Source organism: Paroedura picta, chromosome 3 (assembly GCF_049243985.1).
Source record: "Paroedura picta isolate Pp20150507F chromosome 3, Ppicta_v3.0, whole genome shotgun sequence".
Classification (NCBI taxonomy): domain Eukaryota; kingdom Metazoa; phylum Chordata; class Lepidosauria; order Squamata; family Gekkonidae; genus Paroedura; species Paroedura picta.
In genome coordinates this window covers 44,198,727-44,218,886 of record NC_135371.1, presented here as the reverse complement: position 1 = coordinate 44,218,886, position 20,160 = coordinate 44,198,727, and the positions used below count along the sequence as shown (strand labels likewise).

Sequence of the window (20,160 nt, the reverse complement as noted above, 5' to 3'; positions counted from 1 at the left end):
GGGTCACTTACCCCTCACAAGTATTTTGTATTTAATTAAATGGGAATTTTATCTTGATACGTATTTATGTAATTGTTTTATAGCTTATGCCAATAAAGGTCTTTGATTGATTCATTGTAGTCACGTATCATATATAACTAGTTTGTCAGCTAATTTAAAAGCTTTACCTGAGACCATAGCTGTTCTATTATCCTGCACATTAGCTACTTTATGGCCATTCTTGAGATTTTCTCAGCATTTAGGAATTAGGAAGAGAAGAATCACTACATATGGAGCAGGAAATACAAGCATACTGAGTTCCAGACAAAATCGCACACAACAAACTATTTGACACCAGTCAGTTCTCAGTGATATGCAAATGTATTTTGGGATACTGAAATCAAGAAGGGTAGCCATGTTTGTAGCAGTAGAAAATAGCAAGAATCCAATAGCACCTTAAAGACTAATAAAATATGTTACAGGGTACGAGCTTTTGTGAGTCACTGGTCATTTCTTCAGAGTACTGATGTTGTTAAAATTTGAGGAGAAAAGGCTTTCTGAATGTCATATCTACTATTTATATGTTTTTTCACTCTTGTGACATAACTAACAGTATATGCGTACAGACATAAATATATATGTATGCATATATACACATTCAAAGCTTGATTCCTCTCTCAGAACTATGGGAGTGATAGTTTTTGGTTTTTTTTTACAATTATTGCAATTTGGCAGAAAATGTACCATATATAAGAACAGCAATATAAAGCTTAGAAGGTATTGATGAAGTTGCTGATGAACTATGTATTTCCCATTCGTTTCAGTACCCCTACAAACCTGGAACCAGTCAATAGTACAGCAGTTGATAAGTGATGGGAACTGTCTCAGACGGTTGCGAAAAGCATCACCAATTGGGCTGAAAGCAACGACAACATGGAGATTATCTTTGCAGCGATTCACAAAGAAAGCAAATAAGGCCAAGGGACTGAGCTCTTCATGTTTACTGCCTGCTTGGGCTACTGCACGAACACCCTAGAATACAATGGACTCTAATAAATTATTCAGTTATAAAATATTATATACTGGAAAGTAATTAAACCAATAAATAAAAAATCATAGCACAACATCATATTTCCAAATGACTTCAAGATATCTTCCTCCATATTAAATATCTGAGAAAAAGCACAGCAACTGTACTAGTTAAAATGTGAGCAGCCTTCTAATTAACTGTAATAACCTAATTCTGACAGCAGCATTAGAAATCTTTCTGGTATGTTCCTAATTTTTAATTGGTATATGAATAAGGCTCAATTGAAATTTACTATCTACTCATATTAGCCAATGAAGAAGATTTGTCCCAAATAAAATCATAATTATCCTGAGCTGCTTCAGAGAGCAGTATATAAATCATATTAATTAATGACAACTTGTACCCTATTTCTCGGTGTCAGACATAGCCAGGGTGATTCATTCAATGGGCACCTGTAGATTGGACCTGCAATTCACTCTGTGCAGGGCTTCTCTTGAAACTGCTCCGGAAACTATACCAGGTTCAAGCTGTGGCAGATCAGGTGCCTCATGGAGACCCAGTGGAGGGCACATATGACACTAATACTATGCCATCTGCATAACTCAGGCTCAAGGTTTGGATATTAACCTTTAAAGCCCTTAAATAGTCTGGGACTGATATATCTATGGGACCACCTTTTCCACTACATCCCTCAAAGAGTGTTGTGGTCATCTGACCAAAACCTGCTTAGGATCCCTGGACCAAAAGGGGTGAGATTGGCCTCAATCACAGTCCTGCATGAGACTTCTGGTTGAGGTCCAAACAGAATACCAAGACAGGCTGACCTCACTGCTGAAATAAAAGGAAGATCTGTCCTGCCAAAGATCTTAACCTCTCCCCACGGCAGTTCAAATTATAAATGCTTTAATTATTGATATTTTGATTTTATTCTGTGGTTGATTATTTTATACCATGTAATTACCCACCCATAGATATCTAGGAAGGGCGGGATACAAAACTAAGGTTTTATTATTACTATAACATCTAAAAAAAAAGCCTCTGTACATCTTAAAAGCCTGTAACAAAGAACTTTAAACTGTCAAATAACTAATTTGTATAACAAAACTTGTTATACAATCCAGCTACCCTCCCCTCCATGTCAAATAAAATGAAAATTTTGTTGGTTGATAACAAAAGTCACAGTGCCATTCTGAAAAGGGTTTAAAGGAATTAGGGCTGTTACACAATCCCAAAAAGTTCCAGGCTGAGTTAAAGCCAATCTGTCTGTGACAAGATAGGACAATCGGCTTTATTTTGTAACAAAGAAACCATGCTACAAGGGCAGCTCAGACTGAGGGAGCATTTTATTTTGGAGGGAAAATTTACCTCAGAGTGATAGAGTTATGGTCTGGTATACCATGGTAGGATTTTGGTTTTTTTTTACAATGGAACAAGTAAAGAAATAGAAATTAAGATAAAGGAAAGCATGAAATTGTGGGAGGGTGTTTGAGCACTTTAAAAGTTATGGGAGGGACCCCAGTCACCTGTTGCTGCTGCACCACAGGCCCAATCCTGATCAGGCCCTCATGGCAATTTTTAAATAGCGAAGTTCTCTTCTAAAATAGTATGGGGTGCCAAAGGATGGCTCTGTGGCCACCATCACATCATCTAGTTTGTCACCATCAAGAAGAAGAAGAAGAAGAAGAAGAAGAGTTGGTTCTTATATGCTTCTTTTCTCTACCCAAAGGAGTCTCAAAGTGGCTTACAGTCGCCTTCCCTTTCCTCTCCCCACAACAGATAGATACCCTGTGAAGTAGGTGAGCCCTGATATTACTGCTTGGTCAGAGCAGCTTTATCAGTGCTTTGGCGAACCCAAGGTCACCCAGCTGGTTGCATGTGGGGAAACAACTAACTCAAACCCGGCTCGCCAGATTAGAAGTCCGAACTCCTAACCAGTACACAAAGCTGGCTCTTAAGTCCAGTTTTTAGGAAGGAAGGGATAAAATCATACTAAACTGGCAGGTGCTTAAGCATGTGCTTATTATGTTTTAAGAACATTCTTATAGGGATACCTCCATAACTTCTTGTTTTTCATCAGCTGCAAAAATATTTGGAACTTCTCCAGTATTGAGCACACTGTCAACATCTTCCAAAAAGGCTTCTTCTTTAATTTGTGTGTCTGTGATTAGAAACACAGTTTTCAAGCCCTTCATGCCTGCACTTCTCAGAAGGGTCTAAAAGCAACAACAAAATTGAAATAATGGGCAAAAATACTATGATTGAGGTATACCATCTAAACGTAAGTTTTCAAAGATATTGATGTGATGGATTCTTCAGTGTGGAAAGAGCTCTGTCTGTCTCACCTCATCTTTAAAAACTGCCTGGATATATATACACATATACACTAAATGTTTTCAAGAAAATATACTGTTAGGTTATTTCCCATGTATTTCTGTTCCATGCCATATTCCATGCTTTAAATATAGTTTTATTTATTGAATTGTTGATGTAATAATTACATAAAATATTCTGAGCCTAAACTATTCAGTTACCTAATTTGTTTATATACCACTTTTCAACTGAAAATGTCCCTAAGAATATTTATGCTACAGAATATTGCTGTAGCTCGAACCTTGAGGCATTCTTAGTATCTTTTCGGTTAAGTTTATTTCTTCCTTCTCTTTTGTTCTTAAGGCTATTTACAACATACTTAATAAGTCCAATGAAATCAACTGTAAAAATCAATAAACCATATCACAATATAGTCAATAAAACTACTTGCAGATCTATCATTATCATAATCATTACTATCAGAGATTATATATAGCCATTGAATAAATAATGTTGAACAATATAAAAACAACCAGTTCCTTCCTAAGCCAACCTATGTTGATATTTATTTATACACCACCTTCCCTTTCAGATCAGGACGATTTACATTGTAACTCCCATAGAACAATACAGTTCAATGAACATCTTGATTCAAATATAAAACATATTAAACAGTGAAAAACTTGTACCTTTAGATCTTCTCTCCATTCATTTATTCCATAACTTTTAGAGATTTCTGGCTGGAAAATGTTCATTTTTGCCATGGATGTAGCCAAACGAGTCAGGGACTGGCGGCCACTTCCTCCCATTCCAACAAGTAGGGCATTACCTCCTGATTGCTTCAGCACACGACATATGCGAGATAAATGTTCAAGTACATATCTATCATAAAAATAATGAAAAACTGAAGTATCTATATCTGGGTTTACACAAACTCAGTCCCCCCCTCTAAATTTCTCTTTACAAAAAGTTCCATGTTCATACTAAATCCCAATAATATATTTTTCAATGATCTCAAAGTCTTCTTGGATGATTGTATGCACCTCTGTAATTACATCCACATCATCTTGACCCTCCATCATGACCACAGACAACACAACACATATTTAATTCTTGTTCCACCTTGAACCTGGCTTTTCGGGCTGGTTGTCCTGTAGTTGCTGCACCTGTGACTCCCTAGCCTTGCTCTTTCTCCTTCCTTACAGAAACCAACTGTTTCTTGGTGATCCTAGGCACCCACCCAAGGTATCACTCCCCACTTGTGGTCCAGCCTCCTCCAACTTCAATCCCATTACTTTCTATGGCTGGTGTAATCACTGCTCTGCCTTCATGCTCCTTCCACACTTTCTCCCATCTCATCCCCACAGGCCACCAGGAGCTGCCTTCTTTGGATTCTCCTGAGCCGCACATTGGCCGTCTTGCAGCCTCTACCCTCCAGGCCCTTTGGATAGCCTGTCACTGCATCAAAGTCACTAGAAGTTGCATGCCCACTGACTAGTTCAGAGTTGGGCTTGGCCTTTGCCTTGGTACAGGTGCACTTGCCCAGCTGGTTGATATAGCAGCCATTCCAACAGTGACTGGAACCACTGACAGGCTGGGGCTACAGCCAGTGTGTGCCAATGTCTTTAGCCCTCTCTGAAAGCAGATAGGATGGGCTGGGTAGAACTGGAGTATGCTACCAGGGCTGAGCATCACAACAATCCTTTATTAATCCTTGAAATAATGAACTTGATGGTCCTATACTACTGAAAAACAACAAAACTGGGTCATAAACAGAGAACACTGAACATATTCATTGCCCTCCAGGAAACACAGAATGTGGATACTTGGGCATGAAGAAGTAAACAAAAGAGGGAGAAGAAATTGGATTATTTGAATCTAACAGCTTCAGGATCCTAAATGGAGAGTTCATGCCACGTATTCCCAACCCGAATTCCCTACCCATCCCTAGACCTAAAGAGCGCTATAAACTAAAGGATCACCCCTTTTGAAGCGAAAAACAGTACCAAAGATTAGGATTAAATTGGCAAATTTCCTCCAAGTAATAAGCCATAACAATTTTTAGTATCTTGAGATATTCATACATGGGTGTGCATATAAAATTAGCTTTAGATTGATGTGAATTATCAGGAATGCATTTCCTAGCTCCAGTCTCCTTTTTGTTTTGCACACTGTATAGCAATCTTTGTAATTCTTGTATTTTATGTATGCTGATTTTTATTTCATGCCTGATCATTGATAAAGGCGGTAACGCTGAAACAAGTCTGGTCAGTGGAGGCACTGGCATGCATACATGCACTGATTTTATTGAGGCTATGTGATAGGACTTGGGTTTTAAACTTTAATAAATATTAGTACTATAATTTTTTTAAATTGTGTTCTATCCTATAGAGTCTTAAATTCATTCCCCTTATCCCCCCCCCACACAAATATTGCCCCTGTGCATAATACTGCTCAGGTTCAGGGCTACATGAGCAGCTTCCTTTCCCTGAAGGAAGCTGCTCATGTAGCCCTGAAGCTCAGAGTCAGGGAAACTATGTTAAAGCATAAAGGAAGCTGCTCAATGTAGTATTAATCAGTCTCTGAAGAAAAAAAAACATGTTGCTCTGAATGTGAATAAACTGGATAACCTCAAAATAGAGTATCATGTAAGTATATTCATATAAACAATAGTAATGTACCTGAAAATTACTAAATTCATTCTTGATTTGTGTGTTTGGTTATATTCATCCAAGCAAACTTCCACGATATCACTGAATACTTGCACATTTGGAATTTCAATGTAAAGTCTTTCATCACCTTCAAGGTCAGGATTCATGTAGTCTCCAAAGAGCAGGTTCCTCATATTTTCTTCATTTACCTGTGAGCCAAAAATAAAAAGCTTGTAGCAGTGTTCCATAATAAATTTGTGGGTATACAATTCCATAAGCAAACAGAAGTTATGCTACATTACTCCATTTAAAGAATAGTAATAAGAACGCATTTATTTGTCTAAGAGCTGCACCACTGCTGAAGCTGAATGAGCGTGGATCTGACTAATCTCTTGGATGCTAGAGCACTAAAAGAAGGATATTGCTACACCTGATAGTATACTGTGATGGATTATGCTAATTGCAAAAACAGCAAAAGAATAAACAAGAGAGGGAGCGTAGGCACATAAACAAAGTAGTGATTGCAGCATAGTGACTCCCAGGTATGCCGGAAAGTATAACTTTTTTATTAACCCAAATGAAAAAGGAGACATGACTGGACTACCCTGCCAGCACCACTTATTGAGTTGCTGTACCCCCAAGTTAGTCTACAACTACTTGAAGCTACTAGGACTGATCTCCAGAAGAACTGGATGAAAGAATCATCAATATCAGCGTAATATGTAATTGTTTTTTTTTCTTTTCAGCAAATTCAAGTGAATCAGGGGGTGTCGTGGGCAGATATCTGGACTTAATAATGGGCAAAAGAGGACCCTGAAGCTGGATCCAGAAAAGAATGAGGTCCCTGAAGCTGAAAACACAAAACACTGTGTGTTTCTGACTGTGACAATAAAGGTAACCAGGAAATGAAGGGGTAAGCTTCTTTTAGACAGTGCAGCACTCCCCCAAAGGCATAGGATAATAGCTTAATGCAAAGGTAGTCAAGGTCCAGTACATAGGTCAAGCAGCAGCACATAAGACCCATTTGCTCAATATACAGGGCTATTATTCTGTATAAGCAACTCAGAAGACACTGAAGTAGTGCATGGGCTTGGATTGGCCCCAGTATATACAGCCACATTCAGTCAAGTGCAACCCATATCTCTTCCCACTCCTTTGTTTGCCAACACACCAACATCTTCACAGGAAAATGTTGCTTTTTAATGGCATGATTAAAAAATGTTACCTACCATGGCTGAACGATACTGCTAGACCAGTTTCCAAACATTCACAATGTCTTTAATTATCTGAGTTTGGTTTGCCAGCATTGCTCTGGAAAAGCAATGCCAATTACCTATGCTTTGATCACATCCAGATTAATTATTTCTATGCACTTCCCATGGGGCTGCCTTTTGATATGTTAAGGAAATAATTAGAACAGCTTTACAAAAAACGTATCTCACCATCATAAAAAGAACTCTTTTCCAATTCTAGAATGGAACAAAGACTATGGAACTTGATCTCTGCACTTACTTGTCTAGCACCTACTACTGAAATTTAGGTGTCAAGCAAAGATTTTTTTTTAATCCAGATATTTGGGAATAATACATATTATAGGTGGCTCTTACTCTTAACTGTTTTTAAGTAAATTGGAACTTCTCTTGTAATCTTTCAACAGTTTCCTCTTAAATGTTATTATGATTACACTTTTTTTACACTTTGAAGGACTGCAATCTGGATGTTCAGATCGTTAGGTGGATAGGGAATTGGTTAGAGAACCGCACTCAAAGAGTTGTTGTCAATGGTGTTTCATCAGACTGGAGAGAGGTGAGTAGCGGGGTACCTCAGGGCTCGGTGCTCGGCCCGGTACTTTTTAACATATTTATTAATGATCTAGATGAGGGGGTGGAGGGACTACTCATCAAGTTTGCAGATGACACCAAATTGGGAGGACTGGCAAATACTCCGGAAGATAGAGACAGAGTTCAACGAGATCTGAACACAATGGAAAAATGGGCAAATGAGAACAAGATGCAATTTAATAAAGATAAGTGTAAAGTTCTGCATCTGGGTCAGAAAAATGAAAAGCATGCCTACTGGATGGGGGATACGCTTCTAGGTAGCACTGTGTGTGAACGAGACCTTGGGGTACTTGTGGATTGTAAACTAAACATGAGCAGGCAGTGTGATGCAGCGGTAAAAAAGGCAAATGCCATTTTGGGCTGTATCAACAGAGGCATCACATCAAAATCATAAGATGTCATAGTCCCATTGTATACGGCACTGGTCAGACCACACCTGGAGTACTGTGTGCAGTTCTGGAGGCCTCACTTCAAGAAGGACATCGATAAAATTGAAAGGGTACAGAGGAGAGCGACGAAGATGATCTGGGGCCAAGGGACCAAGCCCTATGAAGATAGGTTGAGGGACTTGGGAATGTTCAGCCTGGAGAAAAGGAGGTTGAGAGGGGACATGATAGCCCTCTTTAAGTATTTGAAAGGTTGTTACTTGGAGGAGGGCAGGATGCTGTTTCTGCTGGCTGCAGAGGAGAGGACACGCAGTAATGGGTTTAAATTTCAAGTACAACGATATAGGCTAGATATCAGGAAAAAGTTTTTCACAGTCAGAGTAGTTCAGCAGTGGAATAGGCTGCCTAAGGAGGTGGTGAGCGCCCCCTCACTGGAAGTCTTCAAGCAAAGGTTGGATACACACTTTTCTTGGATGCTTAGGGCTAATCCTGCGTTGAGCAGGGGGTTGGACTAGATGGCCTGTATGGCCCCTTCCAACTCTATGATTCTATGATTCTATGATTCTATGACTTTTTTATTGTTGTTAGGTGTGAAGTTGTGTCTGACCCATCGCGACCCCATGGACAATGATCCTCCAGGCCTTCCTGTCCTCTACCATTCCCTGGAGTCCATTTAAGTTTGCACCGACTGCTTCAGTGACTCCATCCAGCCACCTCATTCTTTTTTGTTAGGACCATCTATTAGTGTTATTTTGTTAAGACCAACCATTAGAATTATTGAGTTTTGACTAGGGTTTTACTGTTTTTCTTTGAATTTTCTTTTTTCTGAACTGCCTAAAGAACTGTTGTTATGAGCTTCCATCATATCAAGTGGCATGACAACAAATTTTAATGTTTTGTTCTTTTCCCAGTAAATTAAGTGACATGAGTATAGCTGAGACAAACAGAAAGAATTTGGTAACAAATGATGAAATAACTCACCGGTGCATTTGATTGTCTTAGATGTGAAAATACTCCATCAAATGATTCTTTGAAATGTTCTTTCACAACTTCTTTTATTAGTTTGAACAACCAAGCTCTATCTATGTCGTTCACGAGGCGGTCATAAAATACTCGAAATACTTCATGCACAAAGAGACGAGTCATTGTTTGTTTGCTTAGAATAGAATCCCTCTTAACAAGCAAACAGCCTAGGATCACGCGTGAAAAGTCACGTAGATTAAACGTATAATGGGATTTTGCTGGTGTTGGCAACAGATTTTGCATCGCCTTCTTATACACCTAAAGTATTGGAAAGAAAATAAACAAAACTCTTCAGATAAGGGTTCCAAACAATTCTGTACACTTAACTGTGCAGAAATATCCCTTTTAAGGTCATTGATTCTAATGGATCTAGGATTACACAGTAAATACATTTAAGAATCCTATGCTTCTCAGCTTGGGTAAATGATTTGGGCATTGGACCCATGGGGGGGTTCCCCCCATTTTGGGGACTCCCTTAAGGGGTCTTGGAGTGGAACCATATAGATGCATGCCCAGTTTAAGGACTGTTAGCTTGTTCTCACCAGTAGATGTCAAGGGAACTATGAAATGAATTATACCCATGTAACCTCCTTACATGAAGAAAAGAGACAAAGATAGGTTCCTAATTACATCTCTAGCTGACAGAGAAATGGAGAGACTCTGTGGAATTTCTAAGAGGGAGGTGGAAATTGCCCCAAGAGTAGCAATCTAGACACAGACAAGGAATGACACAATAGGAGAGAAGGTGCTGACTTCATTATCCCATCAAATTGTCTTCTTGCTGCCACCTTCAGGGTCTTCTTCTCTTCTCTTTTGAACATCAGGCATTGCCTTTTCCAGGACCCCTTCTCAAGTTCTAGCAAACAAAGGCCTGCCCTTAGCCTTGACCCGGAAACTACAGCTGGTCCAAAACGCAGCGGCCAGGATCCTCACAGCAACACCGTGGTGGTCCCATATCCGGCCCATTCTCCACCAACTGCAGTGGTTGCCAGTTGAATTCCGGATCAGACTAAAGGTTCTGGTAATTACCTTCAAGGCCATTCACGGTCAGGGCCCAGTGTACCTGAGGGACCGCCTCCCTGCCTATGCCCCTAAAAGAGCTCTGCGCTCCACCGCCACCAACCGGCTAATGGTCCCTGGCCCTAAAGAAGTCCGCCTGGTCTCGACCAGGGCCAGAGCATTCTCTGTACTGGCCCCCACCTGGTGGAATGAGCTCCCGGAGGAGATCAGGGCCCTGACGGAGCTTAAACAGTTCCGCAGGGCCTGCAAAAAGGAGCTCCTCCGCCAGGCATTTGGTTGAGACCAGGCACAACCAACAGCGAATGAAGGGCCCCCGCTCCCCCCCTCCCCCCATCTCCCCCCTTCCTCCCAGAACTCCACCAGAGCGCTCTGGACCTGTTGTGGTATTGCACCGTTCCATCGTTATATTATTTTATTATACTGTTATACTGTTACATTATTCTGTTATATGGTTACAACCACTGTTATTATTTACTGTATGTTTTAACGAATACTGTTTCATGTATCGTTGATTAGTTTTAATGTAAACCGCCCTGAGCCTTCGGGGAGGGCGGTATATAAATCTAAATAAATAAATAAATAAATAAATAAGAATCACCTTCTAACATAGACTTTCAAACTATTATTAAGAAAATGGCTTGGTACGTGCATCTGCAATCATTTCATCTATAGCAGTGGTCCCCAACCTTTTTATCCCCGGGGACCACTCAACGCTTGACAATTTTACTGAGGCCCGGTGGAGGGGGGTAGTTTACTCCTCTACTCTCAACCTCTGCCCTAACCCTCTCTGATCGCTATGGTAATGTTTAAACATCCCTTCAAAATAAGATACAGACACGCCACAACAATGAACATAAGGAAATTTTAACTCATGACATTGACAAATCAATGGGAACCCTGAGCTTGTTTCTCTGCAATGAGATAGTCCCATCTGGGAGTGATGTGAGACAATGACACCTGAAGTGTGTTGTAAAGGGCCGGGGGGGGGGTGAAGTAAAGGGCCGGGGGGGGGAGAAGGCGTCTTTCGCAGCCCACCTCTAATTAGTCGACGGACCACATGTGGTCCGTGGCCCACAGGTTGGGGATCGCTAATCTATAGGATAGTATTCCAACTCAGGAAGCCCTGCTCTTCTTGCATGTTTTTAGCAAGGTAATCCTTCATAACTGTGTTTAGTTCTTGAGTTGTTCTTCTCTGTCTGTGCAAATTTTATGCACCCTTAGTGGCCTTCAAAGAATTGTCCTGGTTTGGGTACCCTATCCCAAAGTCTTGGATTAGTTGCAGTATTCATTTCAGTTATTTCTTATATTCCAAGAAAGGAGTTGATGCTTCCCAATAGTTTCACTTCTGCTTCTTGATTCAAATGTTGAACTATTTCATCACAGTCCTTCTTGTCGTCATAGCACAAAATCAGGTCATTCACACAAGTAAAAATAATGTAAGTCCATTTGTTGTCCCAATATCTTCTCCATATTTTTGAAAGTATCCTTAAGCAACTAATCTGGCTTTGTATCTTTGTATTTCCCCTTCTGCATCATATTTGGTTTTTAAAATCCACTTGCGTCCTTCTCTTCCTTGGAGACAGTTTTGTAAGACCATTTCTGCACGGAGGCATAAAACACATCCAGCCTCCTGCTTGCAAATACGAAATAGTAAACTGTGAGTTTGCACGCTTCCTGACGGGAGACCCTTCCCACATTATCCCACCATCTTGTCATGGCTTTTTGCCTCCCAATAAGGTGGCGGAGAGGCCGCAAGCACGGGCAACCCAAAGTTTCCCCTCAGCTCCTCAAGTTGTCAATAAACACAAACCACCAATCCCTTCACAGTGGTGGTTTTGGGGACTCAAACTTCCGTGTGTCCTCCCAAGCCCTGAAGTTAATAATTTAAAAAACACTTCTGCATTGCTATGTAATCATTCCACAACAACACAACATTTCTTTAGATCTCTTTTTGGGGTTCTTTTATAATGGTCTGTCTTTATGTTCGGGTAGATTTGTGATAGGCTGGCCATGGTAACTGGACCCCGATGGTAGAGTGTGCAATAGCACCTCTTGCCCGGTCATCCTTGACATTCCATGCAGTGTTGCTCTTCACCTTCAGCTGCGTGGTCAGTCTGGTTAACAATCCACAAGCCTCTTTCAGTGACATTGGTCTTCATTCTTTCTCTCCAAACTGGAAAGTTGCTCTCTATGAGTATATCTTTCAAGTGACCACTCTGTGCACCGAACAAGGTTGTTATCTTTATTCCTTTGTTCTCACCTGCTCATGTCAAAGAGCCACTAGTGATCTTTCTAGTTTTAACCAGAAATGTACTTAATATGGGCAAACATAACCACTGTAATTTCTGAAGCTCTTATTCTCTGAAGAGGATATTTGAGGGAATAGCTGTATCAAGCAGTTAATACATCTTAACTGCTGAAGCTCTTAACTCGTTTATCTAGAAACAAAGGAAAATAAGTTCTTTAAAAGCTGTCTGGGTATCCTCCAATCTCTAAAGCCATAAAATTACTCTATCTGATAGCTTCTGGCAGTTACTTGCCACTGCTGCAGATGGACAGGATTACTGGGTGCTTTGGGGGAAGACTTCAAAGGAATATGTGACCATGCTGATGATAGTGACATTACACTGTCAACATGTCTTGACTGCAGTCATAGGGATCCACCAGTTGGCACTGACAGTAACTTTTCTTCCTCAGTTTCACCCTCTGCTAGAAGTTCATTTTGAACAAAGTTTACTTCTGGGCTTACAGAACCTATTTGGATTAACAGTCATGTATATCTGAAGACTGCAATGATGGATAGTGAAGAAGGGAGAAATTTCAGGGGGAGTGGAAATCCACCTAGTATATATTCTAAATGAATTACAGACTTGATTGTTTTTTCTTCAGTCTTATAAGTTTCCTTGTAAGCCCCTCCAAATGATCCTGTTTTGAAGCTTTCTATTGTACTTATGTGTATGACGTTTGATCTGTGAAGCCTTCAAAGAAAAGTCAGTTGCAGATCTACAAGAAGTAAAAAGAGCTTCTCTGAACCATTACTGAATTAAATTTACAAGCAAAGCTATTTATAGGTCCTATGATACAATGTAGACGTAAATGATGCAAGTACCTTGCTGAAGCAGAACAAGTATGGGCTTAGTTAATGACCAGATATGAGTCCTACTCATATATTGTTGCGTCTCATGATGGAAGACAGGTGGGATATAAACGTAATAAACCAACACATAAGCATAAATGTCATGTAGCTATTTGCATCTTACCTCCATAGTACCACTGACAATTTGATTTCCAATTGTGAAATATTCAGGTGCAAATTCATTGACTCTAAGGTAAAAAGACACAACTGTAGAGAAAATTCGGACCATAGTTTCATCACTAAACGAATTAATGGTGCAAATGTTGAAGTGTCTTAAGAAACGAGGTGTGACTGGATTTCTTCCACCACCTGGTGGGCCCATGGCAGCTATCAGTTGTATATCTATTAGTATAATTTTATTTGTGTCTTTTAGATCATACCTTCAAAACAAATATAAATATGATAGTCAGACAATTATAAACAGAACAAGGCAGACCTATGTACTCTATTACTTCTAAATTTAGGAATATCATAGGTTCCAATCCTGCTAAAATAAAAAGATGAATAGACTTCATATAATCTCACAGATTCCATATAAACTGACAGCTCAACTGCCATGTTTTATTTCATTAATCCTTTTTATCATATGATCTGCAAGGATTACTTTAAAAATTAATAAAATTTATTCTAGGTAAACTATGAGATATTGTGAATATAATCAGCCTGAAATTATTTTATCCAACATTTTCAAATTCAGCTCTAAGCATAAGAAAATAAAAAACCAAGGCGTTATCTTTGATAATGTACACCCAAAAGAGCTTCAGCTTCAAAAGCAAACATTCCTGTTAGGATTTGACAATTTTAAAATTATCAACTTAAATTGAACCTTGAATATTTACCAAATCCCATGGTCAAAAAACTGTCGTAGAAGTTCAATAGGAGGCTGAGCTCCATATTGCTCCAATGCAGGCATGTTCATATCGTCTATAAAGATAATACACTTTTTACCCATTGGCGGGCCAAATATTCCTTTACGTCTTTTGTCCAGCCTGGCCATGATGATGTTCTAAAACAAAAAAGAGGAACATTTTTCTTATTGATTAAAACTAAGCCAAGTGATAGACAAGACACCAAACATACTGTATATACTCGCATATAAGCCGAGGCACCTAATTTCACCACAAAATCTGGGCAAACTTATTGACTCTCATATAAGCCGAGGGTGGGAAATGCAGCAGTTACTGGTAAATTTACATTAATTGAGGCACCAGTAGGTTAAATATTTTTGAATACTTATTTCAAAGAAAAAACAGTAAACTAGCTCTGTAAGTGCAAAAGAGGGCCAGCAAACCACAGCAGAATCCAAAGTTGGCAACCTATTATAACAAATACAACAGCTACCAAACTGGGAGAATGGACTACTCTAACTACAACTGCAGTGCCGCCCCAGAACAAAACACTGAAATAAAGAACTGTAAAAATCAACTTTTAAAAGAAACACAACTCCAAGGAGAAAAGGCAAACAGTGCAGCCCCTCAGAAAAAAGAAGAAATAAACATTAGGAGAAACAGTAAATCCCAAAGCACCCCCAAAACCCACCTCACTCCATCCCACCCACAGAAACCAAAAGAATAGTTTGGAAGAAGTGAAGGCAAAAGGAAAAAAAAAAGATCAGAGTCCCTCAGTCAAACAGCTGCTATGCTACAAGCACCCAAAGCAAGCAAGCTTCAGCTTTCAGGAGGCTTGCAGAAGCAATGTAACGATTGGCTGGCCAAGAGCAGGCTGTTATTTCAATTACCGTATATACCTGCATATAAGCCAAGGAGCACTTTTTCAGTGTGAATACTGTGCTGAAAAACTCGGCTTATTCACGAGTATATACGGTAGAAGTTTTGAAATAAAAGCACCATTTAAGGCCATCTGTTATGACATTAACAGTGCAATCCTAAAGGAGCCAACTGCTGTTTGCATTAGTGTATGTCCAAGATATGCCAGCATAAGGGCCAGTGGTGATGATGCAAGCACCCAGCACCATTTCATTGCTCTTGAGTGTTAGTGGAGGCCTATGGTGGCTACCTGTTGGCGCAACTAAGGTGTAGGTCCCTGTGTCATTGTGGGTAATTTTGGGAGTGTTGCCAGAGATAGTTGGCTGCCTGCACTGTTTCAGCCTGGTAATGTTCCCTGCCAGAGACTGAAAGTTATGCCAACAACAACAAAAAAACATGGCATGGCCCATTGGTGCCAACTGAACTGAAAAATCTTCTCCCCCACCCACTACAGCTTTACCAGTTAGGCTCAGTTCAATAAAATCTGTGTTGGGCTATAACTGTGTCTTTGTCTGCTTGGTTTTGAATATGTAACTATTATACTCCACACTCCTCCCTGCCCATCCCATATGTGACTCCCCCTGAGGGCTACCTGATAGGTTTAAAATCTATTTATTTATTATTTCTTCAATATTTAGATCTCCCTCCTGGCAGGCCAGTACAAGTTGTGGATAAAATACAATAAACAAATTTAAAATGGATTTAATATAGATAACAGCTGCAGCACAGACATGTCACAGGACTGCTCTGTAAGTCATGAGCCAAAACAAGACCCAAACAACAAAGTACCATCTATTGGTATTGCTCAGCTAGTCTATATCATAGTGCAGTCAATCTTCCAGAGGAGAAGAAGTGGTACAGTTGGCATTGCACAAATAGCCCAGAAGCCTCTATTGTTATTGTGCTTCATGTTGAAGGCTCAGGGGCCTATACAGCAAAAGGTGATGTATCCAAATTAGAAGCGTCACATTAGAATGTTGCATTCATATCCTGTTGATTTCATCTGAATATAGATATATGTTTGAAATGCAGCTTAACAATAAAATCCTTTGCAACAATTAGTGGCATCTTTTCTTGGTGCAACCACCTGCCTGATTATACCCCTTCTCCGCCACATACAACTTGCGTAGTAAATTGGATAGAATGACATGTTTCTATTTCAGTTACAAGCTCAACAAAACTAATTTCAAACCACATAATCCAAGCAGAGCCCAGGAGCAATGTGGCAAGCCCAATATAATCAATGCCAAACTAGAAAATTCAACTTGGAAAATCCCCTCCACCAAAATACAATTAAAAAAAAATTAATCTTTTAGAAACAGAAAATTAAAAATTATTTAATGAAAAAAACAAGCCAAGAGAAGAAAGAACACAACAAAACAACCATTCTAAACTCTTTTAAAGCAGCACAAAAAAAACCACAAGGAAATATATTTTTAAAGGAACAGAAAACAAAGCTCCCTGCAATACGGCCTACCCTAGGCAAACAAAAACAAAAGACTAAAAAAACCTTGAAATAATATTTTAAAACCAAGTCCACTGTGGGCCAATTGGTCCTGAAGACACAAAACAAAAAGCTCTTCCCAAAGAGGTAGCAGAAACCCAAAGCACATTCTAGAGCATCAGCAGAACAAGTACTATCATGACTTCAAAAAAGCTAGCACTGAAATGGAGGCAAACTGCAGGGCAGGCCTGCATTTTATTCTCTTTGCCCATGCCCAGTCAGCCATGGAAAGTCGTGAGAGAATCATCACAGTAGGGCAGACAGTTCTAGTGCTCTTCCTAAGATTTGATCTCATTGCCTGGGTAATCAACCTCCCCCTTCACAATACCCAGGAAATCTGTTAAAGGAAAGAAAAACAGGCCTGGAAGCCTTAAAATGCCAGTCCCAGTTACTCCCAAACATTTTCAAAAATATCTGAATGCACATCCCTAACCCCAATAATGCCTTGCATGCTATCCCATTGAGGTCCATGCATACTGTGACTAATGCCAAGGATGGAGGAAGCCTCCTCCAGAGACAGCATCTCTGGAACCTACCCTAGACCTGATTGGTATCAATAAGGACAAGAAGAGATCAGAGGACTCTGAATCTAAGTGACGGTGACATGAATTGCTGCCACTGCAGTTAATAAAATATTCAAAGTAATTCCAATGACAATTCTTACCAACCTGGGTCTGATTGGCACTGGTGCGAGCTGAAAAATTAACAAAGAATGGAAAGTAGTGTTCCTTTTCCAAATGGTTCATTAACTTGTCCTTAACATATACAGATTTCCCAGTTCCTGTTGGTCCCACAAAAAGCAATGGTCTTTGAAAGAAATTAATGTTTGTATTAATTTTTCATTACTAAAGTAGATATTTTATTACAAATAAATAAAGACTGATAATTGTAGCATTTTTGTAGTGATATATAAGCACATCTGTCATTTTTAAGTTACCTAAACTTGAGTTGTACATCAGTTTCAATATTTCTGGATACGCTGAATAAAATCTAAATAGAATGTAAATTATAGTGCTGAAAAAGTGCTTCTCATTCACTAAACCATGAGTATGAAATTAGAAGCTGGCATAAGACCTGCAAGATCCCCACCTTATGCATTCTTTCTCTCAGTACAATTTTCTACTTTTAAGGGTAATATCCACTTCTATTTAACATGGATTTGAAGTGGGTTTGCAGACCCTAGTTTAAGGGAACTTGGTTACTGCAATCTCAATATTGCAATGGCATAAATACAACAGAGACCACAGAGTGAATGTCCAAAGGTCTCAAAACTTTTTAAAAAATTATGAGAACACACACCTCTGAACAAAGGGTTTCATTTTATTTTCCATTCTAGGTAGTAGGAACAGAGTATGCTAAGATAGGTCCAGTAAAATACTTTCCTATTAACATGGCAGAATAAATGAAAACAGGAAATATTAGTTCCTCTGGCTGTTACATGATGAATACAAAAGGAACTGGCTCACCAAATGTTTAGCTCTAGTGATCATGATGCATGATTACCACATGAGCAAAACTGGCAGATGCTCAAACATATCTAGCTATGATAAAAAATCATTTAGGTTAGTACAGATGATTCAAAACAGGCAGAGGAAAGCATGGAAGTGCCAGAAAAAGTTCCAGGAGAACAGCATTTCATAGATGGGGTGCTACCACTTAGAAAGCCCCCGCTAATTCCCACTCTTTTAAATTCTGTGGGTGGAGACACACAAAAGTGGATCTGAGCTGGTGGCAGAATGATAAAGGAGAAGACAGTCCTTTATGTACCGTGCTGTTGAGAGCTTTAATTTTAAGTGCTATATATACAGGTTAGCAGAGAATGGGAATGAGGATCCTAGAGCTAGCGTCGGGGATGTATGATTGCTATTGGCTGGCATACAGAAGCCAGCCTGCCATTAGTTATTGTTGTCCAATCAGGGGGCTCTGCTTAGGGCCAATCACAGGCTTTGGTGCGAACCTCTCAGCTATATATATGGTGGGCTGTTCAGTTAGTTTGGTTGTGTGCAATCAATAAAGAGCTGATGTTTTGGCACAAAAGCAACTCTGCACCTTACTGAAACCTTCTGTCAACAGTGAGAACCAGTACTTTCAATTATGCCTGGAAACAAATAGGCAGCACAGATCTTCCAGTACAGATGTGGCATATATTGAATGCCCAGCAACAGCTTGGCTGCTAACTGAAGCTTTTATGCAATTTTCAAAGGCAGCCCCATACACTCTAGTGATTTAGTCAGAATGTCATCAGTGCATGAGTTACTGCAGTAAGTCTTGTGTGTGTAGAACCCTGTCAAGTTGTAGCTGACCTATGGCGACCCACGATGTTTTTTCAAGGCAAGTGATTAAGCAGAGGTGGTTTTCCACTGCCTTCCTTTGCAGTCTACCTGCAGAAATGGTGGATTTTGTAACTTTGTGTACAAAATGTATATTAAACAAATAAGCTGAAGTAACAGTTTACTTGAATGAAAAGAATGCTGTGCACATACATCTCAAGAGACAGGCATGTTTGTATTCTATAAATATGGATTTGGACTGGGCCATGAATCTCATACTCTTCGCCAGGAATAGCAGTAGGACTGTATATTTCATTTTTAATGCATTTCTCAGAAGCAAAATTCCAGTTCTTATTATAATAATACATGATAACATTATATTTCCAGTAATCTGTAGCAATTTTTTAATTAACATATATCAATGGGCACAAAAAGAAACCTTCTTTAATACAGAAGGAGTATGTATCCAAGTCTATTTCTTGGAACGTTTATCATAGTAGTGCAGGAACGGAATGTACCAATATGTTAATTCAACTGAAAATCTCTAATTTCTTGAGGCATTGAACAAGCTTTCCTATCAAGAACATAGCTAATCTCACTTTTACAGGAAGCAATTTATCTTACTTTCCATATTTAATGCACAGATCCATCAAATAGGTGTATCGAACTGTGTCCATTGTTGGGACTATAATGTCTTGAATCTTAGCAGTTTTATCATTGTAATTGATATTCTTAATTAACTCATTCCAATGTACCCAACGACCTTTGCCTTTCAGCTAGGAAGAAATACAGAGTTTCACGAAAGATACAACACTAACAAAATACATTCAAAATTGCTTCATCACAACTTAATATTGTTAGCAGGTTTGTTTGTACTGGCACATTTAACAAAACCTCAAAGTAACTAAATTATTACTACTTTTAAGTTAGTTACTTTGAGGTTCAATAATTAATTTTAACATGTATGTTACAGAGGAAGAGTAGCTACATGCCTTTTTGAAACTGTTTAGAATGCAGGTATACTAGAGGGGTATACCAGAGTTACCAAGAACATTTTCCAATACAAGGAGCCCAACCTGAATTTATTTCACCTAACCATCTGAACTGAAGCTTTCTAGGAAGGAGAAACAACTCAGTGTCAGAGTTACATGTTATGCCTGCAGAAGGCTCCAGATTCAATTCCTGTTATTTTAAGTTGAAGGGATTATATACAGTAGGATTTAATAGAAGTATTTAATAACAGC

General features: G+C 39.3%; 1 protein-coding gene across 6 annotated transcripts in view; it reads right to left on the bottom strand.

Moving 5' to 3' along the window:
- Positions 1-20,160, bottom strand: part of DNAH12 (dynein axonemal heavy chain 12) — a 164,965-nt gene that overhangs the window by 56,936 nt on the left and 87,869 nt on the right. For all 6 annotated transcript variants that reach the window (XM_077325482.1, XM_077325484.1, XM_077325485.1 and 3 more), the window contains 9 exons: positions 19,541-19,692; positions 17,315-17,453; positions 14,216-14,382; positions 13,501-13,756; positions 9,179-9,478; positions 6,001-6,179; positions 4,009-4,201; positions 3,061-3,222; positions 817-1,011 (listed from right to left, as the gene is read on the bottom strand). In XM_077325482.1, the coding sequence (XP_077181597.1) occupies positions 817-1,011; positions 3,061-3,222; positions 4,009-4,201; positions 6,001-6,179; positions 9,179-9,478; positions 13,501-13,756; positions 14,216-14,382; positions 17,315-17,453; positions 19,541-19,692 (1,743 nt within the window). The remainder of the gene's footprint in view (positions 1-816; positions 1,012-3,060; positions 3,223-4,008; positions 4,202-6,000; positions 6,180-9,178; positions 9,479-13,500; positions 13,757-14,215; positions 14,383-17,314; positions 17,454-19,540; positions 19,693-20,160) is intronic.